General features: G+C 53.3%; 1 protein-coding gene across 2 annotated transcripts in view; it reads right to left on the bottom strand.

Moving 5' to 3' along the window:
• Window positions 1-1,677: 1,677 nt before the first annotated feature.
• Window positions 1,678-25,405, bottom strand: part of LOC147101975 (protein Aster-B-like) — a 26,164-nt gene continuing 2,436 nt past the window's right edge. The window contains exons 2-4 of one of the 2 annotated variants that reach the window (XM_085964121.1): window positions 13,728-13,920; window positions 12,203-12,223; window positions 1,678-2,501 (exon numbers count right to left, since the gene is read on the bottom strand). In XM_085964121.1, the coding sequence (XP_085820247.1) occupies window positions 2,421-2,501; window positions 12,203-12,223; window positions 13,728-13,920 (295 nt within the window). In that variant the 3' untranslated portion in view covers window positions 1,678-2,420. Of the gene's footprint in view, window positions 2,502-12,202; window positions 12,224-13,581; window positions 13,921-18,837; window positions 19,097-25,405 lie in introns of those variants that run through there. The other variant, XR_015073191.1, reaches the window with a different exon arrangement.

The raw sequence follows: 25,405 nt of genomic DNA, 5'->3' as shown, positions 1-25,405 counted from the left end.
AAATGGGTGGGTAGAGCCCATGATAGGGGAGCGTGTACATGGGCTGTGGGAGGAGATTAAATGGGTGGGTAGAGTCCATGATAGGGGAGACTGTGGGCTGTGGGAGGATATTAAATGTGTGGGTAGAGTCCATGATAGGGGAGAGTGTACCTGGGCTGTGGGAGGAGGTTAAATGGGTGGGTAGAGTCTGTAATAGGGGAGAGTGTACCTGGGCTGTGGGAGGCGATTAAATGGATGGGTAGAGTCCATGATAGGGAGAGTGTACATGGGCTATGGGAGGAGATTAAATGGGTGGGTGGAGTCCATGATAGGGGAGAGTGTACCTGGGCTGTGGGAGGAGATTAAATGGGTGGGTGGAGTCCATGATAGGGGAGAGTGTACATGGGCTGTGGGAGGAGATTATATGGGTGGGTAGAATCTGTAATAGGGGAGAGTGTACATGGGCTGTGGGAGGAGATTATATGGGTGGGTAGAGTCCATGATAGGGGAGAGTGTACATGGGCTGTGGGAGGAGATTATATGGGTGGGTAGAGCCCATGATAGGGAAGAGTGTCCATGGGCTGTGGGAGGAGATTAAATGGGTGGGTAGAGTCCATGATAGGGAGAGTGTACATGGACTCTGGGAGGAGATTAAATGGGTGGGTGGAGTCCATGATAGGGGAGAGTGTACATGGGCTGTGGGAGGAGATTAAATGGGTGGGTAGAGTCCATGATAGGGGAGAGTGTACATGGACTCTGGGAGGAGATTAAATGGGTGGGTAGAGTCCATGATAGGGGAGAGTGTACATGGGCTGTGGGAGGAGATTATATGGGTGGGTAGAGTCTGTGATAGGGGAGAGTGTACATGGGCTGTGGGAGGAGATTAAATGGGTGGGTAGAGTCCATGATAGTGTAGAGTGTACATGGGCTGTGGGAGGAGATTAAATGGGTGGGTAGAGTCCATGATAGGGGAGAGTGTACCTGGGCTGTGGGAGGAGATTAAATGGGTGGGTGGAGTCCATGATAGGGGAGAGTGTACCTGGGCTGTGGGAGGAGATTAAATGGGTGGGTAGATGCCAGAAGCAAGTCTCTAAAACCAACCCAAAATGTTGCCAGGAAAATCAGATACAGAGAGCTTCTTACACTCGAGATCCAACTAGTTTCCCGACACATGTTGGCAGTGTACAAAGCTCTGCTGATGGAACGCAGCCTTTGAAAATAAGGCTGTGTGCCTAAATGCAGGAATGTTTGTCTCCTCCAAAGAGTGGTACAGTCTTTCCAGGGGATCCCTCCTCTAAGTTAATCCTTTTTCTGCTCTTCTTGTTTTTGTGTTCCCTCTCAGATAAACATGAATTAATAACACAATCGATACCATCAATGAGAGACTCAACCGCTCCAACCATATATTTCAGAATAAACAAAGAATGCAAAACTTCAAATGCAGACTTTCACTTGTCATCACGGGACACGGGCATGATGCTGAAAGTGCCAAGACCATGCTGGGCACAGAGTCGGAAGCTAGATACAAAGAGGGTGGAGAGAGGATGGGCAAAGAGGAGAAAGGGAAATTTGTCAGAGGACCTGGCACAGGGAGAAAAGGAAATCCAAATTCTGTTCTCTCAGACACTGGTCAATAAACAACCCAAATATCACACAAGTATCAAACGTAAAAAATTGGAAAAGAAGGTTGAAGAGGTGTTTCCTTTCACAGTTCATTTTAATGAAGACATTTCACTGGATAAATTCAAACAGAAATGTTCATAAGCTGGAAGAGTAGATTCTGAAGACAGTGTAAAATCTGCGGGGTGGTGGGGGGTGAAGAGCACCACAGCACAATTAATATGCACTGCACGTTTTTTGTGATTTGATGGATTCTCCTATTTTGTCCCCTGTTGTCACTGGGTCACGGACGGGGCTATGGACGCAGGCATTCTCCTGGGACCAAGGTCATTACGCTCTGCCCTATTTTATTGCATCCTTAGGTAGAGATGTCCGGCCTCCACCCGTGGCCTGATTCTTTCCTAGAGCCTTACTGCATAGTGGGAAACAAAGGGAGGGGAAAATCAAGCCTGTTCCCCTCCACTCCATGGCACCCATGTATTGATGCATTGTATTGGCTCCACCCTGCAAATAAATACTGCTCAAGGGAACAGTTCAGAATGGCAGCTAAAAACACACCAGAAATACTTATCGATACTACTTCATAATCCAGCATAGAAGGAAAATCAACATAGATGCACAAGACTGATTGATGACCAGTGCATCAGCGAAGTACATCATCTCGCCAGTATCCATCCACCTCCTTGAGATATAGTGCAGTGTCATGAGCAGTTTGTCCTGACAGAGGTGGGAGATTCAGGCTAGCTGAGCTGCTTAGGTCTAACGTCATTCCCCATTGATGGTCTCCTTCTCCGTCAAGTCCCAGCTATCACTCAAATGGTTCACAATCTCCCAACTTCCCGAAGAATCCATTTGCTGCCTTCGAGAAACCCGACAAGAGACTCTGCATCAGTATCATGTGCCTAATCAAATAAATAACCGGAAATGGAGGGAGCTGTTAGTTCACACACACTGACGACAAAGGTACACTCATCTAACCTGTTGACAATCTGCATTATTTGGAGCTTGCCGGTGATAACTAGCTTTCTCCCCAGGTAACAGGTGCAGCAGACGGTTAAGAAGGCAAATGGTATGTTGGCCTTCATAGCAAGAAGGTTCGAGTACAGGAACAAGGATATCTTGCTGCAGTTGTACAGGGCCTTGGTGAGACCACATCTTGAGTATTGTGTGCAGTTTTGGTCGCCTTATCTGAGGAAGGATGTTCTTGCCATGGAGGGAGTTCAGCGAAGATTCACCAGGCTGATACCTGGGATGGCAGGAATGACGTATGAGGAGAGATTAGGTCGATTGGGCTTATACTCGCTGGAGTTTAGAAGAATGAGAGGGGATCTCATTGAAACTTATAAAATTCTGACAGGACTGGACAGACTAGATGCAGGAAGGATGTTCCCGAAGGCTGGGGAGTCCAAAAGGAAGGAATCACTGTAATACAGAGAAATGATATTGGGTCAAAAGATCAGGATAATGAAACAGTTTGGGTGGAGGTAAGGAATAATAAGGGGAAAAAAACACTAGTGGGCGTAGTCTATAGGCCTCCGAACAGTGGCAACTCTGTTGGACGGAGTATCAATCAGGAAATAGTTGAGGCTTGTAATAAGGGAACATCTATAATTATGGGGGATTTTAACTATCATATTAATTGGACAAATCAAATTGGGCAGGGCTGCCTTGAGGATGAGTTAATTGAGTGTATTAGGGATGGATTTCTTGAGCAGTATGTAACTGAACCGGCCAGGGGGCAAGCAACCTTAGATCTGGTCCTGTGTAACGAGATAGGATTAATTAAAAATGTCCTAGTAAAGGATCCCCTTGGACATAACATGGTTGAATTCCATATTCAATTCGAGGGTGAGAAGGTTGGATCTCAAACAAGCGTGCTAAGCTTGAATAAAGGAGACTATGAAGGTATGAGAGCGGAATTGAGTAGAGTGGATTGGGAAAATAGATTAAAGGGTAAGACGATACATGATCAGTGGTGTACATTTAAGGAGTTATTTTACAACTTCCAAAAAAAATATATTCCACTGAGAAGAAAAGGGTGTAAAAGAAAAGACAGCCATCCGTGGCTAAGTAAAGAAATTAAGGATAGTATTCGACTAAAAACAAGGGCATATAAGGTAGCCAAATCTAGTGGGAGGATAGAGGATTGGGAAAACTTTAAAAGAGAGCAAAAAATGACAAAAAGATTAAGAAAGGGAAGATAGATTATGAAAGTAAATTGGCAAAAAATATAAAAACAGATAGTAAGAGTTTTTATAGTTATATAAAAAGAAAAAGGGTGGCTAAAGTAAATGTTGGTCCCTTAGAGGATGAGACCGGGAAATTAATGGTGGGAAATATGGAGATGGCAAAAACACTGAATGAATATTTTATATCACTCTTTACAGTAGAAGACACTAAGAATATCCCAACACTGGACAAACAGGGGGCTAAAGGGGGGGAGGAGCTAAACACGATAAAAATCACTAAGGAAGTGGTACTCGGTAAAATAATGGGACTCAAGCCGGATAAATCACCTGGACCTGATGGCTTACATCCTAGGGTCTTGAGGGAAGTGGCGGTAGGGATTGTGGATGCATTGGTAATAATTTTCCAAAACTCCCTGGACTCGGCAAAGGTCCCGGCAGACTGGAAAACTGCTAATGTAACACCCTTATTTAAAAAAGGCAGTAGACAGAAGGCTGGAAACTATAGACCGGTTAGCCTAACATCTGTGGCAGGTAAAATTTTGGAGTCCATTATTAAGGAGACAGTAACAGGACATTTGGATAATCATAATTTAATAAGACAAAGTCAGCATGGTTTTATGAAGGGGAAGTCATGTTTGACAAATTTGCTGGAGTTCTTTGAGGAAGTAACATATAGGGTGGATAAAGGGGAACCAGTGGACGTAGTGTATTTAGACTTCCAAAAGGCATTTGATAAGGTGCCACACAAAAGATTATTGCTTAAGATAAAAAATCACGGGATGGGGGTAATATTCTGGCATGGATAGAGGATTGGCTATCTAACAGAAGGCAGAGAGTTGGGATAAATGGTTCATTCTCAGACTGGCAATCAGTAACTAGTGGTGTTCCGCAGGGGTCAGTGCTGGGTCCCCAACTCTTTACAATCTATATTAACGATTTGGAGGAGGGGACCGAGTGTAACATATCAAAGTTTGCAGATGATACTAAGATGGGAGGGAAAGTAGTGAGTGAGGAGGACATAAAAAACCTGCAAGGGGACATAGACAGGCTAAGTAAGTAGGCAGAGATTTGGCAGATGGAATACAATACTGGAAAGTGTGAGGTTATGCACTTTGGCAGGAAAAATCATAGAGCAAGTTATTATCTTAATGGCAAGAAACTGGAAAGTACTGCAGTACAAAGGGATCTGGGGGTCCTGGTGCACGAAACTCAAAAAGTTAGTATGCAGGTGCAGCAGGTGATCAAGAAGGCCAATGGAATGTTGGCTTTTATTGCTAGGGGGATAGAATATAAAAACAGGGAGGTATTGCTGCAGTTATACAAGGTATTGGTGAGACCGCACCTGGAATACTGCATACAGTTTTGGTGTCCATACTTAAGAAAAGACATACTTGCTCTCGAGGCAGGACAAAGAAGGTTCACTCGGTTAATCCCGGGGATGAGGGGGTGGACATATGAGGAGAGGTTGAGTAGATTGGGACTCTACTCATTGGAGTTCAGAAGAATGAGAGGCGATCTTATTGAAACATATAAGATTGTGAAGGGGCTTGATCGGGTGGATGCGGTGAGGATGTTTCCAATGATGGGTGAAACTAGAACTGGGGGCATAATCTTAGAATAAGGGGCTGCTCTTTCATAACTGAGATGAGGAGAAACATCTTCACTCACAGGGTAGTAGGTCTGTGGAATTTGCTGCCCCAGAAAGCTGTGGAAGCTACATCATTAAATAAATTTAAAACAGAAATAGACAGTTTCCTAGAAGTAAAGGGAATTAGGGGTTACGGGGAGCGGGCAGGAAATTGGACATGAGTCTAGGTTCGGAATGGTCATGGCCCTGTGGGTGGCGGAGCGGGCCAGGGGCCGTGTAGCCTGGTTCTGCTCCTACTTCTTGTGTTCTAATTCTGTGTTAGTCCTTCAAGAGTAAATTGGTCCTGTTCCTGACTTGGGTGGAGATCACCTTTTACAGAAGGTAAGTACTGCAGGAAATACAGGGACAGAGTGATCTCCTGGACGAGTTTCGATTGCCTAGATGGGTCGGAGAGGAATTTCCCAGATTTTTTCTCCCAAATTGGCCACTGGTTTTTTTATCTGGTTTTTCGCCTCTCCCGGGAGATCACATGGGTTCGGGTGGGATGGAGAGTGGAAGTAGATTTGAGGTTAGGATCAGATCAGCCATGATCTTATTGAATGGCGGAGCAGGCTCGAGGGGCCGACTGGCCTACTCCTGCTCCTATTTCTTATGTTCTGTTACTGGGGACATGGTTATAGAGGTCGGGAGTCCTGTTACTGGGGACATGGTTATAGGGGACGGGAGTCCTGTTACTGGGGACATGGTTATAGAGGACGGGAGTCCTGTTACTGGGGACATGGTTATAGAGGACGGGAGTCCTGTTACTGGGGACATGGTTATAGAGGACGGGAGTTCTGTTACTAGGGACATGGTTATAGAGGACGGTTGTCCTGTTACTGGGGACATGGTTATAGAGGACGGGAGTCCTGTTACTGGGGACATGGTTATAGAGGACGGAAGTCCTGTTACTAGGGACATGGTTATAGAGGACGGGAGTCCTGTTATTTGGGACATGGTTATAGAGGAGGAGTGAACAGCCATTTAAAGTCAAGATTTAAAATCCCATCACGCCAGGGTGAATTCAGTGTCTGATAAATTGTGGGCAGGTAGCAGCAAATGCAACGAAGACCTTTGTTCAATTTGGGTTGCACCAGAATCATTCGGCTCCTTTTCTCACCAGATCCTTGATTTACACCTGACACAAGTCACAGGAGAGGTGAAAGTAGCTTCCGTCCACAGGCAGCTGTCGGACGAGTGAGCACCAAGGATCCCGAGCAGCGCTGAGAGGCCCGAGCAGCGCTGGGCTCAACAGAGGTCAAAAGGAGCAACAAAAAACGGAATTTGATGCGGACGCATCCATCAGTACACTAAATACCGCGCACAGGAAAATATCAACCAATTGTAACATCACTCCCCATTCATGAAAGACAATTAATACATGTTATATCACACTGCAAACATCACCTAGCCCGAGTCTGTACCCCTGGGTCAGTATCTACAGTCAGCCCCAGTCTGTACCCCTGGGTCAGTATCTACAGTCAGCCCCAGCCTGTATCCCTGGGTCAGTATCTACAGTCAGCCCCAGCCTGTACCCCTGGGACAGTATCTACAGTCAGCCCCAGTCTGTACCCCTGGGTCAGTATCTACAGTCAGCACCAGTCTGTATCCCTGGGTCAGTATCTACAGTCAGCCCCAGCCTGTACCCCTGGGTCAGTATCTACAGTCAGCCCCAGCCTGTACCCCTGGGTCAGTATCTACAGTCAGCACCAGCCTGTACCCCTGGGTCAGTATCTACAGTCAGCTCCAGCCTGTACCCCTGACTCAGTATCTACAGTCAGCCCCAGCCTGTACCCCTGGGTCAGTATCTACAGTCAGCCCCAGTCTGTACCCCTGGGTCAGTATCTACAGTCAGCCTCAGTCTGTACCCCTGGGTCAGTATCTACAGTCAGCACCAGCCTGTACCCCTGGGTCAATATCTACAGTCAGCCCCAGTCTGTACCCCTGGGTCAGTAACTACAGTCAGCCCCAGTCTGTACCCCTGCGTCAGTATCTACAGTCAGCCCCAGTCTGTACCCCTGGGTCAGTATCTACAGTCAGCACCAGCCTGTACCCCTGGGTCAATATCTACAGTCAGCCCCAGTCTGTACCCCTGGGTCAGTAACTACAGTCAGCCCCAGTCTGTACCCCTGGGTCAGTATCTACAGTCAGCCCCAGCCTGTACCCCTGCGTCAGTATCTACAGTCAGCCCCAGTCTGTACCCCTGGGTCAGTAACTACAGTCAGCCCCAGTCTGTACCCCTGGGTCAGTATCTACAGTCAGCCCCAGCCTGTACCCCTGGGTCAGTATCTACAGTCAGCCCCAGTCTGTACCCCTGGGTCAGTATCTACAGTCAGCCCCAGCCTGTACCCCTGGGTCAGTATCTACAGTCAGCCCCAGTCTGTACCCCTGGGTCAGTATCTACAGTCAGCCCCAGTCTGTACCCCTGGGTCAGTATCTACAGTCAGCCCCAGTCTGTACCCCTGGGTCAGTATCTACAGTCAGCTCCAGCCTGTACCCCTGGGTCAGTATCTACAGTCAGCCCCAGTCTGTACCCCTGGGTCAGTATCTACAGTCAGCCCGAGTCTGTACCCCTGGGTCAGTATCTACAGTCAGCCCCAGTCTGTACCCCTGGGTCAGTATCTACAGTCAGCCCCAGTCTGTACCCCTGGGTCAGTATCTACAGTCAGCTCCAGCCTGTACCCCTGGGTCAGTATCTACAGTCAGCCCGAGTCTGTACCCCTGGGTCAGTAACTACAGTCAGCCCCAGTCTGTACCCCTGGGTCAGTAACTACAGTCAGCGCCAGCCTGTACCCCTGGGTCAGTATCTACAGTCAGCCCGAGTCTGTACCCCTGGGTCAGTATCTACAGTCAGCCCCAGTCTGTACCCCTGGGTCAGTATCTACAGTCAGCACCAGTCTGTACCCCTGGGTCAGTATCTACAGTCAGCTCCAGCCTGTACCCCTGGGTCAGTATCTACAGTCAGCCCGAGTCTGTACCCCTGGGTCAGTATCTACAATCAGCCCCAGTCTGTACCCCTGGGTCAGTATCTACAGTCAGCCCCAGTCTGTACCCCTGGGTCAGTATCTACAATGAGCCCCAGTCTGTACCCCTGGGTCAGTATCTACAGTCAGCACCAGCCTGTACCCCTGGGTCAGTATCTACAATCAGCCCCAGTCTGTACCCCTGGGTCAGTATCTACAGTCAGCCCCAGTCTGTACCCCTGGGTCAGTATCTACAGTCAGCCCCAGTCTGTACCCCTGGGTCAGTATCTACAGTCAGCCCCAGCCTGTACCCCTGGGTCAGTATCTACAGTCAGCCCCAGCCTGTACCCCTGGGTCAGTATCTACAGTCAGCTCCAGCCTGTACCCCTGGGTCAGTATCTACAGTCAGCCCCAGTCTGTACCCCTGGGTCAGTATCTACAATCAGCCCCAGCCTGTACCCCTGGGTCAGTAACTACAGTCAGCCCCAGTCTGTACCCCTGGGTCAGAATCTACAGTCAGCCCCAGCCTGTACCCCTGGGTCAGTATCTACAGTCAGCTCCAGTCTGTACCCCTGGGTCAGTATCTACAGTCAGCCCCAGTCTGTACCCCTGGGTCAGTATCTACAGTCAGCCCCAGCCTGTACCCCTGGGTCAGTAACTACAGTCAGCCCCAGCCTGTACCCCTGGGTCAGTATCTACAGTCAGCTCCAGCCTGTACCCCTGGGTCAGTATCTACAGTCAGCCACAGTCTGTACCCCTGGGTCAGTATCTACAGTCAGCCCCAGCCTGTACCCCTGGGTCAGTAACTACAGTCAGCCCCAGCCTGTACCCCTGGGTCAATATCTACAGTCAGCACCAGCCTGTACCCCTGGCTCAGTATCTACAGTTAGCTCCAGTCTGTACCCTTGGGTCAGTATCTACAGTCAGCCCCAGTCTGTACCCCTGGGTCAATATCTACAGTCAGCCCGAGTCTGTACCCCTGCGTCAGTATCTACAGTCAGCCCCAGCCTGTACCCCTGCGTCAGTATCTACAGTCAGCCCCAGTCTGTACCCCTGGGTCAGTATCTACAGTCAGCTCCAGCCTGTACCCCTGGGTCAGTATCTACAGTCAGCCCCAGCCTGTACCCCTGTGTCAGTATCTACAGTCAGCCCCAGCCTGTACCCCTGGGTCAAAATCTACAGTCAGAACAAGTATTTCTGATGTCAACATTGAGGCTCACTGTTTCCCCCTCAAACAAAACGTGACTCTCATCAATACCCTACTGTCACTCGAACCTACACTCCGCCTCGCCCACCGCCGGCCCCGCCCAACACCCGCCTCACACCCACAATCGGCCTCACCCTCAATCAGTCGCTCTGAATCGGGCAGCTTCTTGAACAGTTTGTGAAAGATACAATTTCTCCAGAGGAATATCTGGATCAAACACCGCTCTTCCTATCCAATCAACCTTATTACAAATACGTACACAGCTGTCAAGTCACTGAAAATGCAGGCTCTAAAATGGTTTCCATGCATCTTGCAATATGAAGGAGACACACAGTTCAATCCTTCTCCTTTTTGGAAAACTAATGGAATATGTAACAGAAATCAAAGCAAACCTCAGACTTAGCATGACTGAGCGACGTTAATTTAAGCAGGATGGCAATTAAAAGAAATGAACATGCAACTGGAGTCACGAGAAGCGCGATCACAGCACATTAACTGCAGTGACCATCTCTCAGCCCATCGGCCAGTTAGCGCACAAGATCCCACAAACAATATTCTGTTTTAGCGATGTTGATTGAGGGATAAATATTGGCCCCAGGACAACTGGACAACATCCTGCGCTTCTTCGAAATAGTGGCTGCGGGAACTTTTGCATCCACCTGAAATGGCAGGCGGGGCCCTCGTGTTAACGTCTCATCCGAAAGACTGCAACTCCGACAGTGCAGCACTCCCTCAGTGCAGCCCCTCCGACAGTGCGGCGCTCCCTCAGTACTGCGCTCCCTCAGTACTGCCCCTCCGACAGTGCGGCGCTCCCTCAATACTGCCCCCCCTCAGTACTGCCCCTCCGACAGTGCGGCGCTCCCTCAGTACTGCCCCTCCAACAGTGCGGCACTCCCTCAGTACTGCCCATCCGACAGTGCGGCGCTCCCTCAGTACTGCCCCTCCGACAGTGCGGCGCTCCCTCAGTACTGCGCTCCCTCAGTACTGCCCCTCCGACAGTGCGGCACTCCCTCAGTACTGCCCCCCCTCAGTACTGCCCCTCCGACAGTGCGGCGCTCCCTCAGTACTGCCCCTCCGACAGTGCGGCGCTCCCCCAGTACTGCCCCTCCAACAGTGCGGCTCTCCCTCAGTACTGCCCCTCCGACAGTGTGGCACTCCCTCAGTACTGAGCCTCCAACAGTGCGGCGCTCCCTCAGTACTGACCCTCCAACAGTGTGGCACTCCCTCAGTACTGCCCCTCCGACAGTGCGGCACTCCCTCAGTGCTGCCCCTCCGACAGTGCAGCGCTCCCTCAGTACTGCCCCTCCGACAGTGCAGTGCTCCCTCAGTACTGCCCCTCCGACAGTGCGCTGCTCCCTCAGTACTGCCCCTCCGACAGTGCAGCGCTCCCTCAGTACTGCCCCTCCGACAGTGCGGTGCTCCCTCAGTATTACCCCTCCGACAGTGCGGCACTCCCTCAGTACTGACCCTCCGACAGTGTGGCACTCCCTCAGTACCGCCCCTCCGACAGTGCGGCACTCCCTCAGTGCTGCCCCTCCATCAGTGCGGCGCTCCCTCAGTACTGCCCCTCCGACAGTGCGGTGCTCCCTCAATACTGCCCCTCCGACAGTGCAGCGCTCCCTCAGTGCTGCCCCTCCGACAGTGCGGTGCTCCCTCAGTGCTGCCCCTCCGACAGTGCGGTGCTCCGACAGTGCAGCGCTCCCTCAGTACTACCCCTCCGACAGTGCGGCGCTCCCTCAGTACTGCCCCTCCGACAGTGCAGTCCTCCCTCAGTACTGCCCCTCCGACAGTGCGGCGCTCCCTCAGTACTACCCCTCCGACAGTGCGGCGCTCCCTCAGTACTGCCCCTCCGACAGTGCGGTCCTCCCTCAGTACTGCCCCTCCGACAGTGCGGCGCTCCCTCAGTACTACCCCTCCGACAGTGCGGTCCTCCCTCAGTACTGCCCCTCCGACAGTGCGGCGCTCCCTCAGTACTACCCCTCCGACAGTGCGGTCCTCCCTCAGTACTGCACTTATTTACTCATCAATAAGTGATTAGCTGGGATCTACTCTTCTCTAATCAGATATATATAAGGAAAGTGGAATGGTGCCTGGGCGTAGAGCCCAGCACACACCTATCGGGCCTGGGATTGTATCCAGTCTAGACCAAGAAAATTGCCCCTATTTATTTGGTATCCAGGAATCCCAAGGGAAATGAGATCCAGAGATTTCAGTATGGCTCTTTTTAGGCAAAAGTTCGAAGGCTCTGCCATTTCCTTTGGCAAGGGCCTCCTTGACTTGGGCTCTGCTGCTGTTCCTTCTGGCCAGTGCCAGCTTTAGATTTCACCCTCTGACCCATCGGACAATCTCAGCTCAGGGGCTCCCCGGTTCTCTAGATTCCATGCAGATGACGTGATGGATTCTCTCAAATTTGAGACACATTGATGAGAACATATGTCCAGAAAGGACAAGAAAGAGATACTGGCGTGTCTTGCAGCAGCATTAGTTAATCCCACCGTGACACACAATTCCACAGCAATGGTTCTCGAACTGTAATTTAACAATAGCACAAACCAACGCAAGGCAACACAGACATAAAACACAGAATTAAAAATCAAGAATTGCACTTTATACTCACGTTGTACCAGCTCTGCATTTTCTGGAAGATAAAAGAAAAGAAAATATAAATCTGTGATTGATAAGTGTTTAAGGAAGAGGGGAAAGGTTTGGATTACAGAGCAAATAGCAGGAGCGGGGAAAAGATGGGATTATAGATCAAATAGCAGGAGAGGGGAAAGGATTGGAGTCAAAAGCACGTAAATGGTAAAAAAAGTGAACAACTTCCTCACAAACATTATTGAACACAATGTGAGAAATGGCGCAGATGTGTCACACACCATCCTGTCTATATATCGCCATTCCTTTATCGTCGCTGGGTCGAAATCCTGGAACTCCCTCCCTAACAGCACTGTGGGAGCACCTTCACCACACGGACTGCAGCGGTTCAAGGCGGCGGCTCACCGCCACCTTCTCAAGGGGCAATTAGGGATGGGCAATAAATGCCGGCCTTGCCAGCGACACCTGCAACCCGGGTGTTAGATCAAGGTAATTTCAGTGGACCACACTGATCTGAGGTCAACACACCAAAATTAAAGTTTGCAAGTCCGGTGGTAATAAAGGGGGCGGGTACATCTGCTGCGGTATAAAGCCAGCCATTTTGAACATCCTTGTTAGTTGGATAAAGGAAGTCAAACAGTGTAAATCAAGTGATGCAATAAATCGACTATTTAAAACTTACCACCGGACTCGCAAACTTTAATTTTAGTGTGTTGACCTCAGATCAGTGTGTTCCACTGAAATTACCTTGATCTAACACCGGGAATTAATAAAAAATATCTGATTTACATAAGAAATATGAGCACAAGTCAGACACACGGCCCCTCGAGCCTGCTCCGCCATTCAATGAGATCACGGCTGATCATCGACCTCAACTCCACTTGGCCGCCCAATCCCCATATCCCTCGATTCCCCGAGAGTCCAACAATCTCTCGATCTCAGCCTTGAATATACTCAACGACTCAGCCTCCACAGCCCTCTGGGGCAGAGAATTCCAAAGATTCACCAAAGTCAAGAAATTTCTCAGCTCAGTCCTAAATAGCCGACCTCTTATCCCGAGACGATGACCCCTACTTCTAGACTGTCCAGCCAGGGGAAACAGCCTCTCATCATCTACCCTGTCAAGCCGTATAATAATTTAATATGTTTCAATGAGATCACCTTTCATTCTTCTAAACTCCAGAGAGTATCGGTCCAATCTACTCAATCTCTCCTCATAGGACAGTCCTCTCATCCCAGGAATCAGTCTAGTAGCCTCTTACTGTGTGTCCTGGATATACTTAGTACTTGTTAAGGTGCCTTCTACCTCTGCTAGGTAAAGATTACAACGAGAGAGGACAAAGAGAATCTTCTTCTGACTAATCAACAAGAATTTAAGAGATGCTGAGAGAATCTGCCGAGAGATGTGCCAAGCACCTTCTATAGCTGGTATTCCTTTTGGACTTCGGAGGGAGCTATTATTTGCTGCAAAGGACAATGTATTCAGAGTCTGAGACAGCTTTCCTGCCCAGTGCCGAGAGTAGGTGGTAAATACGCTGGCTTCTTACCCGCGAGTTCTTGCTGTTGCGCCCGGGAGTGGAGTGGCTGTACTGGTTGCCACAGGACAACCTTTCTGAGGAGCTATCTGAACCCTTCTCCAGCACACTTTCCCCGTCCGTGGCCTTCGGGCAGAGCGGCAGCCACTTGCTTAGCGCCGGCGAGCTGGTAGGAGTGCTCCTTGCGGAGTTACTGGCAGTGCAGCTGTGGAGAGAATGGGAACAGTTAACGGAGCTGGATTGCAGGAGGCAGAGCAACACACCAATATCCAAGAACCTCAGTCTCTCTGCACTCTCTGCACTCCTGTCCCAAACGGCAGATTCTTCCCTCTCCACCAGCCCCCCGCCATCAACCTCTCCCTCTCTCCCCACCCCCATCAACCTCTCCCTCTCTCCCCCCGCCCATCAACCTCTCCCTCTCTCCCCCCCCATCAACCTCTCCCTCTCTCCCCCCCACCCCATCAACCTCTCCCTCTCTCCCCCCCACCCCCCATCAACCTCTCCCTCTCTCCCCCCCCATCAACCTCTCCCTCTCTCCCCCCCCACCCCCCATCAACCTCTCCCTCTCTCCCCCCCACCCCATCAACCTCTCCCTCTCTCCCCCCCATCAACCTCTCCCTCTCTCCCCCCCACCCCCCATCAACCTCTCCCTCTCTCCCCCCATCAACCTCTCCCTCTCTCCCCCCCACACCCCATCAACCTCTCCCTCTCTCCCCCCCACCCCCATCAGCCTCTCCCTCCTCCCCTCTCCCCCCCATCAACCTCTCCCTCCTCCCTCTCTCCCCCCCATCAACCTCTCCCTCTCTCCCCTCCCCGCCCATCAACCTCTCCCTCTCCCCCCCCACCCCCCATCAACCTCTCCCTCTCTCCCCCCCCCATCAACCTCTCCCTCTCCCCCCCCCCACCCCCCATCAACCTCTCCCTCTCTCCCCCCCCACCAACCTCTCCCTCTCTCCCCCCCACCCCCATCAACCTCTCCCTCCTCCCTCTCTCCCCATCAACCTCTCCCTCCTCCCTCTCTCCCCACCCCCATCAACCTCTCCCTCTCTCCCCCCCACCCCCCATCAACCTCTCCCTCTCTCCCCACCCCCATCAACCTCTCCCTCTCTCCCCACCCCCATCAACCTCTCCCTCTCTCCCCACCCCCATCAACCTCTCCATCTCTCCCCCCACATCAACCTCTCCCTCTCTCCCCCCCGCCCATCAACCTCTCCCTCTCTCCCCACCCCATCAATCTCTCCCTCTCCCCCCCCGCCCATCAACCTCTCCCTCTCTCCCCACCCCATCAACCTCTCCCTCTCTACCCCCCCCGCCCATCTACCTCTCCCCCCACCCCCATCAACCTCTCCCTCTCTCCCGCCCCCATCAACCTCTCCCTCTTTCCCCCCCTGCCCATCAACCTCTCCCTCTCCCCACCCCCATCAACCTCTCCCTCTCTCCCCCCCCATCAACCTCTCCCTCTCCCCCCCCATCAACCTCTCCCTCTCTCCCCCCCCATCAACCCTCACCTCTCACCCCCCCAATCAACCTCTCCCTCTCTCCCCTCCAATCAACCTCTCCCTCTCTCCCCCCCATCAATCTCTCCCTCTCTCCCCCCACATCAACCTCTCCCCCACCCCCCCATCAACCTCTCCCTCTCTCCCCACCCATCAACCTCTCCCTCTCCCCCCAACAACCCTCTCCCTCTCTCCCCCCCCATCAACCCCTCCCTCTCTCCCCACCATCAACCTCTCCCTCTCTCCCCCCAACAACCTCTCCCTCTCTCCCCACCCATCAACCTCTCCCTCTCTCCCCCCCCCCATCAACCTCTCCCTCTCACCCCCCAACAACCTCTCCCTCTCTACCCCCCCATCAACCTCTCCCTCTCTCCCCCAACAACCTCTCCCTCTCTCCCCCCAACAACCTCTCCCTCTCTCCCCCCCATCAACCTCTCCCTCTCTCCCCACCCATCAACCTCTCCCTCTCTCCCCCCAACAACCTCTCCCTCTCTCCCCCCAACAACCTCTCCCTCTCTCCCCCCAACAACCTCTCCCTCTCTCCCCCCCATCAACCTCTCCCTCTCTCCCCCCCATCAACCCCTCCCTCTCTCCCCACCCATCAATCTCTCCCTCTCTCCCCCCAACAACCTCTCCCTCTCTCCCCACCCATCAACCTCTCCCTCTCTCCCCCCCCATCAACCTCTCCCTCTCTCCCCCCAACAACCTCTCCCTCTCTCCCCCCCCATCAACCTCTCCCTCTCTCCCCCCAACAACCTCTCCCTCTCTCCCCCCAACAACCTCTCCCTCTCCCCCCATCAACCTCTCCCTCTCCCCCCCACCAACCTCTCCCTCTCCCCCCGACCATCAACCTCTCCCTCTCTCCCCCATCAACCTCTCCCTCTCTCCCCACCCAACAACCTCTCCCTCTCCCCCCCAATCAACCTCTCCCTCTCCCCCACCCCCATCAACCTCTCCCTCTACCCCCCCATCAACCTCTCCCTCCTGCCTCTCTCCCCCCCATCAACCTCTCCCTCTCCCCCCCGATCAACCTCTCCCTCCTGCCTCTCTCCCCCCCCATCAACCTCTCCCTCTCTCCCCCCCCATCAACCTCTCTCTCTCCCCCTCTCCCCCCCAATCAACCTCTCCCTCTCTCCCCCGCAACCTCTCCCTCTCTCCCCCCCAATCAACCTCTCCCTCTCTCCCCACCCCCATCAACCTCTCCCTCTCTCCCCCCCTCAACCTCTCCCTCTCTCCCCCCCACCCCCATCAACCTCTCCCTCTCTCCCCCCCACCCCCATCAACCTCTCCCTCTCTCCCCCCCACCCCCATCAACCTCTCCCTCTCTCCCCCCCATCAACCTCTCCCTCTCTCCCCCCCATCAACCTCTCCCTCTCTCCCCCCCAACCCCCATCAACCTCTCCCCCCCATCAACCTCTCCCTCTCTCCCCCCCACCCCCCATCAACCTCTCCCTCTCTCCCCCCACCCCCATCAACCTCTCCCTCTCTCCCCCCACCCCCATCAACCTCTCCCTCCTCCCTCTCTCCCCCCCCATCAACCTCTCCCTCCTCCCTCTCTTCCCCCCCATCAACCTCTCCCTCCTCCCTCTCTCCCCCCCCATCAACCTCTCCCTCTCTCCCCTCCCCGCCCATCAACCTCTCCCCCCCCATCAACCTCTCCCTCTCTCCCCCCACCCCCATCAACCTCTCCCTCCTCCCTCTCTCCCCCCCCATCAACCTCTCCCTCCTCCCTCTCTTCCCCCCCATCAACCTCTCCCTCCTCCCTCTCTCCCCCCCATCAACCTCTCCCTCCCTCTCCCCCCCGCCCCCATGAACCTCCCCCTCTCTCCCCCCATCAACCTCTCCCTCTCTCCCCCACCCCCATCAACCTCTCCCTCTCTCCCCCCCACCCCCATCAACCTCTCCCTCCTCCCTCTCTCCCCCCCATCAACCTCTCCCTCCTCCCTCTCTCCCCCCCATCAACCTCTCCCTCTCTCCCCCCCATCAACCTCTCCCTCTCTCCCCTCCCCGCCCATCAACCTCTCCCTCTCCCCCCCGCCATCAACCTCTCCCTCTCTCCACCCCACCCCCATCAACCTCTCCCTCTCTCCCCCCCACCCCCATCAACATCTCCCTGTCTCCCCCCCACCCCCACCAACCTCTCCCGCTCTCCCCCCCACCCCCATCAACCTCTCCCTCCTCCCTCTCTCCCCCCCATCAACCTCTCCCTCCTCCCTCTCTCCCCACCCCCATCAACCTCTCCCTCTCTCCCCCCCACCCCCCATCAACCTCTCCCTCTCTCCCCACCCCCATCAACCTCTCCCTCTCTCCCCACCCCCATCAACCTCTCCCTCTCTCCCCACCCCATCAACCTCTCCCTCTCTCCCCACCCCCATCAACCTCTCCCTCTCTCCCCACCCCCATCAACCTCTCCCTCTCTCCCCACCCCCATCAACCTCTCCCTCTCTCCCCCCCGCCCCCATCAACCTCTCCCTCCTCCCTCTCTCACCCCCCCATCAACCTCTCCCTCTCTCCCCACCCCATCAACCTCTCCCTCTCTCCCCTCCCCCATCAACCTCTCCCTCTCTCCCCACCCCCATCAACCTCTCCCTCTCCCCCCACCCCCATCAACCTCTCCCTCTCTCCCCCCCACAATCAACCTCTCCCTCTCTCCCCACCCCATCAACCTCTCCCTCTCTCCCCTCCTCGCCCATCAACCTCTCCCTCTCTCCCCACCCCATCAACCTCTCCCTCTCTCCCCTCCCCGCCCATCAACCTCTCCCTCTCCCTCCCTCCCCCCCATCAACCTCTCCCTCTCTTCCCCCCCCATCAACCTCTCCCACTCTCCCCACCCACATCAACCTCTCCCTCTCTCCCCCCCCACCCATCAACCTCTCCCTCTCCCCCCCATCAGCATCCCCCTCTCTCCCCCCCATCAACCTCTCCCTCTCTCCCCCCACATCAACCTCTCCCTCTCTCCCCCCCGCCCATCAACCTCTCCCTCTCTCCCCACCCCATCAACCTCTCCCTCTCTCCCCCCCCTGCCCATCAACCTCTCCCTCTCTCCCCACCCCATCAACCTCTCCCTCTCTACCCCCCCCCGCCCATCTACCTCTCCCTCTCCCCCCACCCCCATCAACCTCTCCCTCTCTCCCGCCCCCATCAACCTCTCCCTCTCTCCCCCCCTGCCCATCAACCTCTCCCTCTCCCCACCCCCATCAACCTCTCCCAATTCACAATTCACAATTCAAATCGCTTTATTGGCATTGTTCTGCCCTCGCAACGCGATTCTATGCAGAGCTAGACAGATAGCGAACAACTCGATATCTTCCAATAAAATCACAAGGCTTGACTTTTCTTGTAACGCTTTACTGAACGATTCTAATTGTAAAACTGAAATACAACACAGAAATGGAAGCACACATTAGTATACAGGCGCATAACTGATATGTATACACAGATTTAGGTACGCCTGAGCAACACAGTACATTTAGTAAACTGGGAGGCATTCTCTTTAAATTAGCCCTGTACATAGTGTATGAAAATACAGCTACTAGTTAATCAGCTAGGCAGAGAAAAGTTACAACTAAACATTTTCTACAACATACAGTGCACATTAATCATCCATAGCATTCTAAAATACTTACAGACAAACAATTTCCAAGACTCAAGCATGGGGACAATACAACTGCCCGGAGCCTGTGCTGCTGTAGGAGCACCGTGGTGTAGGTCTGTGTCCCAGCGAGGACTCCACGAGGACTACGTAGCAGTCCTGTGGGGAGCGTGATGACCTCATCACGCTCGGTAGCGTTGTCCGCGCTTGGGGCGTCACGTGATGCGCGTGGTCGCGTTTCTGGCCGTGGAGGCCGAAGTCGGGAGCGGGAGCTGGAGGCCAGGCTGAGCCGATGCTTGCCGCGGGAGCGGAAGATCGCGTCGCTCCCGGCGGCTGGTAGATGCGGCCAAAGACGCTAGGCCGGGCTGTGCCGGCAGCCTTTCTGGAAGGCCGAGTCGGGCCGGCAGCCGCCTCACGCACGTCACGTCGTACGTGCCGTGACGTCAGCACGCTACGTTGTACGTGACGTGACGTCAGCACGCTAAGGCGCGTCTTAAAGGGGCAATGGCCCTAAAAGGTAAGTTAAAGGGGCAACGGCCCCAACAGGTAGGTTATACATATATAAGTAAGTTAAATACATACAGTGAGGTTAAGTTAGAGGGAGAGGCAGCACACTCCCCGCTTGGTACAATTCCATTGTACCACTACAGATACAAAATAAACCTGAAGAAAACGTCCTTTGGCTGCAACATACTCAGAGTTCGTTCTCTAGGTTACTTCAGAAAGGAGGATCTCTGAGACTGGCCTCAGAAACACTTTGATAGGCCCCTCCTTGACAATCTTCACCTCCACCTTGCGGACCCTCTTGTCCCTGGTCGGCAGAGTTTTGACAACCAGGCCCACTGGCCATTCATTTCTGCGTGCTTGGCTGTCTTTCAGCAAGACAACGTCTCTCACTTTGACGTTTGGCTTGTCTTCTGTCCATTTCCTACGGCTCTGTAGGGTGGACAAATACTCTCCTCTTTGCTTGGGGAATGTCTGTCCCTCTTCAAGACATTTGAATTCCTCCTTGAAGACATCATGCTGGACAGAGCGAATGATCACACCTTTGGCTTGTGATGGCTCACTTGTGCTGGATACTTCTTTAGAACATTTCCATCCTTTGTGTTCTATGTTGTCCGAATTCCCCTTGAAGGATGCTGCTACATGAATGAGTCGGGCTGTGGTTCGGCAGAGTGTTCTCCAGCTTGAGAATCGCTCGAAGCTTTGTGAGCCCAACTGAGATTCTGAGGCTTTGGTGACCAGGGTCGTAACTTCAGGCCGAATCTCGGTATCAGCTTCAGGCTCCACAAGGGTGAAGGGATTGGACTCAGGAGTCTCCTCTGTGTTGACATTAGACAGGAAAGAGGGGCCCGAGAACCAACTGCTTTGCTGTAGGTGTGCTGCTGGTATAGACCTGGTAGCATGGTCTGCAGGGTTCAGGTCCGTGGGGTCATAGCACCACTGGTCAGGGTGAGTGGATCGTCTGATACGAGTCACCCAGTTGGAAACATACACGTAAAACCTTCTTGTGGAGTTGTGGATGTAACCAAGTACAATCTTGCTGTCCGTAAAGAACTTGACGGCGCCCACATCGATGTCAATCTTGTCTCTGATCAACTGTAGGTTCCATTTTGCTTCTTTTTCAGGGAGGAGTGGAGCATCCCACTCACTCTGATCCGATGAGAGTTCCCGTACAAATGCTTTTCCTTGCATTGTTATGGGAGCTACGAACCCCAAAGGGTCGTACAAACTGTTGACTGTGGACAGGATGTCTCTCCGTGTGAATGGCCTTTCTTCACGGGACACCAGGAATGTGACGCTGTCTGTTTCCAGGTTCCAGGAGAGCCCCAGGCTCCGTTGAAGGGGGGGAGGATCCACTCCAAGGTGCAAATCCTTCAGATCCTTGGCACGGTCCTCTGCAGGGAAGGCTTCCATCACCTGTCCACTGTTCGATGCTACCTTGTGTAGTCTCAGGTTGGGCTCTTTCCATGACCAACAACTTTCAGGACGGCCATCTAACTCCAGAAGGCCCGAACTCAACAACTCTCGGCGGATAAGGCACCCAGCGAGGTCCTGTGTACCCTGTGGCTCGGGTGAGGACTGCTTGGCTGGATTGGCCGAGTGCTGTGGAGGTCTCTGTAGGTAAGTCTTGCTTGTTTCTTCTCCTTTAAGCTCAGTGTCTCCAAAAACAGGCTGTTTGCTACTGTGTTGAGTAGCTGGTTCTGCGTTGAGATAGTTGGATGTTTCCTTGGAGAACAATTTGGAGTGTTGTTGGACACACTCACTTGTACGTTGCACTGGACTGAGGGGCTGTCCCAGAACATATGTTTCCTGGCTGGGCTCCCCGCCTTCGTTCTCCTCACCTTCTTCATAAGCTGCGGCTTTAGCTTTAGCGGCAGCGGCAGCTCTCTGGCTTTGGAGAATGTGGAGACTGGCAGCGAGCTCAGCTCTCTGCTTCATAACCCTAGCTTCTTTTTCAGCAAGGGCCAATTGAGCCTGGGCAGCTTTTGCCTTGGCACGTGCTTTGGCGGCTGCAGAAGCTGTCGATGACGACGGTCTGCTGGACTGCCGAGATGATCTAGTGGATACTTTAGAGGACTGTGCTGTCTGCTTCATCACACTAAGCGTCGAGGTCAGCTCTCTGCTTCATCACACTAGCGTCGAGGTCGGCTCTCTGCTTCATAAGGTCAGCTTTCTGCTTCATCATACTAGCTTCGAGGTCGGCTCTCTGCTTCATAAGGTCAGCTTCTTTTTCAGCGAAGGACAATTGAGCCTGGGCAGCTTTTGCCTTGGCACGTGCTTTGGCGGCTGCAGAAGCTGTCGATGACGACGGTCTGCTGGACCGCCGAGATGACCTAGGGGATACTTTAGAGGGCTGTGACTTGGCATCGTTTGCTAGGAGAGGCTCATGCTTCTCGCTTGACTGGTCGACGTCCTCTAGGGTATATTGTTTTCCTGAGCGTAGACTCATGGTAGCTGAGTGGTATCTTCCTGCGCTTGAGCCCGCTGTGCTGTTGTCTTTTTACTGTTCTGCCCTCGCAACGCGATTCTATGCAGAGCTAGACAGATAGCGAACAACTCGATATCTTCCAATAAAATCACAAGGCTTGACTTTTCTTGTAACGCTTTACTGAACGATTCTAATTGTAAAACTGAAATACAACACAGAAATGGAAGCACACATTAGTATACAGGCGCATAACTGATATGTATACACAGATTTAGGTACGCCTGAGCAACACAGTACATTTAGTAAACTGGGAGGCATTCTCTTTAAATTAGCCCTGTACATAGTGTATGAAAATACAGCTACTAGTTAATCAGCTAGGCAGAGAAAAGTTACAACTAAACATTTTCTACAACATACAGTGCACATTAATCATCCATAGCATTCTAAAATACTTACAGACAAACAATTTCCAAGACTCAAGCATGGGGACAATACAACTGCCCGGAGCCTGTGCTGCTGTAGGAGCACCGTGGTGTAGGTCTGTGTCCCAGCGAGGACTCCACGAGGACTACGTAGCAGTCCTGTGGGGAGCGTGATGACCTCATCACGCTCGGTAGCGTTGTCCGCGCTTGGGGCGTCACGTGATGCGCGTGGTCGCGTTTCTGGCCGTGGAGGCCGAAGTCGGGAGCGGGAGCTGGAGGCCAGGCTGAGCCGATGCTTGCCGCGGGAGCGGAAGATCGCGTCGCTCCCGGCGGCTGGTAGATGCGGCCAAAGACGCTAGGCCGGGCTGTGCCGGCAGCCTTTCTGGAAGGCCGAGTCGGGCCGGCAGCCGCCTCACGCACGTCACGTCGTACGTGCCGTGACGTCAGCACGCTACGTTGTACGTGACGTGACGTCAGCACGCTAAGGCGCGTCTTAAAGGGGCAATGGCCCTAAAAGGTAAGTTAAAGGGGCAACGGCCCCAACAGGTAGGTTATACATATATAAGTAAGTTAAATACATACAGTGAGGTTAAGTTAGAGGGAGAGGCAGCACAGGCATGATAAGTTACATCTTATGTTGCCAAAGCATCAAAATACATTTATGGTTTAGCACATAAACGCAGTTCTATTCATACAGTGTATAAACAGGTATATCCCTGAGTGTATAAATATACATTCGCATTGTTTATATATATTCTTTTCTTTGTTTACTGGTTGTCCCTCTGTTCATGGCAAGCTGTAACATAGTGTGCCGCCAGTGTTATACAGCTTCTCTCCTCTCCCAGTAGGAATGGGAGTTTTTGGTTGTCATTCAGATTTCTGAAATCAGGGCATATTTGTGAGAATTTTTGGTAGAAATTCTCCCTGATGCCCTGATATTTTCCGCAGGCTGTGAGGAAGTGCATCTCTGTCTCCACTACTCCCTGACTGCAGTGAGAGCATATCCTGTCTTCTCTTGGTAGCCTGGTCTGCCTGTGTCTGCCTTTTTCGATCGCTAGGCTATGTTCGCTAAGTCTGTACCTTGTCAAGGTTCTTCTCAGTTTGTTATCCTTTACCATGGTCAGGTAATCAGCTATGTTGTATTGTCTGTTTAGGGCCAAGTAGCAATTGAGTTTGCTTTGGGTTTTTGTTGTTTCTGCCCAATATGTCAGATATTTTTCCTTTTGCTTAGCGACGATTGTGTTGGGTCGAATTCTTTGTGTTACCCTGTCACTGTCCTGGGGCTGGTTATTGTTAGTATTGTTACTAGTTACTTCACTGAGTCCCAGGACTAGTTGACTGAGGGTATTCTTCTTATGGTCAGCTCTTGGCATTTCAGGGCGTCGTAGTGATAGCATTGGGGATTGCTCATTTGTAGGTGATTCCAAAATTTGGTGGCTCTTTTTTGGATAGTGATTATGAATGGATATTGGCCTAGTTCCGCCCTGCATGCATTGAATACTGTTTTCCTTTGAGTCCGGAGGATACTTTTACAGAATTCTCTCCCCCCCCATCAACCTCTCCCTCTCCCCCCCATCAACCTCTCCCTCTCTCCCCCCCATCAACCTCTCCCTCTCTCCCCCCCAATCAACCTCTCCCTCTCTCCCCTCCAATCAACCTCTCCCTCTCTCCCCCCATCAATCTCTCCCTCTCTCCCCCCACATCAACCTCTCCCTCTCCCCCCGCCCCCATCAACCTCTCCCTCTCTCCCCCCCCATCAACCTCTCCCTCTCCCCCCCCATCAACCTCTCCCTCTCTCCCACCCATCAACCTCTCCCTCTCTCCCCCCAACAACCTCTCCCTCTCTCCCCCCCATCAACCTCTCCCTCTCTCCCCACCCATCAACCTCTCCCTCTCTCCCCCCAACAACCTCTCCCTCTCTCCCCACCCATCAACCTCTCCCTCTCTCCCCCCCCCAACAACCTCTCCCTCTCCCCCCCATCAACCTCTCCCTCTCTCCCCCCAACAACTTCTCCCTCTCTCCCCCCAACAACCTCTCCCTCTCTCCCCCCCATCAACCTCTCCCTCTCTCCCCCCCAATCAACCTCTCCCTCTCTCCCCTCCAATCAACCTCTCCCTCTCTCCCCCCCATCAATCTCTCCCTCTCTCCCCCCACATCAACCTCTCCCTCTCCCCCCGCCCCCATCAACCTCTCCCTCTCTCCCCCCCCATCAACCTCTCCCTCTCCCCCCCCATCAACCTCTCCCTCTCTCCCCACCCATCAACCTCTCCCTCTCTCCCCCCAACAACCTCTCCCTCTCTCCCCCCCATCAACCTCTCCCTCTCTCCCCACCCATCAACCTCTCCCTCTCTCCCCCCAACAACCTCTCCCTCTCTCCCCACCCATCAACCTCTCCCTCTCTCCCCCCCAACAACCTCTCCCTCTCCCCCCCATCAACCTCTCCCTCTCTCCCCCAACAACTTCTCCCTCTCTCCCCCCAACAACCTCTCCCTCTCTCCCCCCCATCAACCTCTCCCTCTCCCCCCCATCAACCTCTCCCTCTCCCCCCACCAACCTCTCCCTCTCCCCCCCACCATCAACCTCTCCCTCTCTCCCCCCATCAACCTCTCCCTCTCTCCCCACCCAACAACCTCTCCCTCTCCCCCCCCATCAACCTCTCCCTCCTGCCTCTCTCCCCCCCCATCAACCTCTCCCTCTCTCCCCCCCATCAACCTCTCTCTCGCCCCCTCTCCCCCCCCAATCAACCTCTCCCTCTCTCCCCCTCAACCTCTCCCTCTCTCCCCCCATCAACCTCTCCCTCTCCCCCCGCCCCCATCAACCTCTCCCTCTCTCCCCCCATCAACCTCTCCCTCTCCCCCCCATCAACCTCTCCCTCTCTCCCCCCCAATCAACCTCTCCCTCTCTCCCCCCCCATCAACCTCTCCCTCTCCCCCCCCATCAACCTCTCCCTCTCTGCCCCCCCATTAACCTCTCCCTCTCTCCCCCCAACAACCTCTCCCTCTCTCCCCCCATCAGCCTCTCCCTCTCCCCCCCACCATCAACCTCTCCCTCTCCCCCCGCCCCCAACAACCTCTCCCTCTCCCCCCCATCAACCTCTCCCTCTCCCCCACCCCATCAACCTCTCCCTCTCTCCCCCCCATCAACCTCTCCCTCTCTCCCCCCCCCATCAACCTCTCCCTCTCTCCACCCCCCCATCAACCTCTCCCTCTCTCCCCCACCCCATCAACCTCTCCCCCTCCCCCACCCC

This window comes from Somniosus microcephalus, chromosome 22 (assembly GCF_052327205.1).
Source record: "Somniosus microcephalus isolate GS21.2 chromosome 22, FLI_Smic_1.0, whole genome shotgun sequence".
NCBI lineage: Eukaryota > Metazoa > Chordata > Chondrichthyes > Squaliformes > Somniosidae > Somniosus > Somniosus microcephalus.
This window is presented reverse-complemented; position numbering and strand designations above follow the sequence as displayed.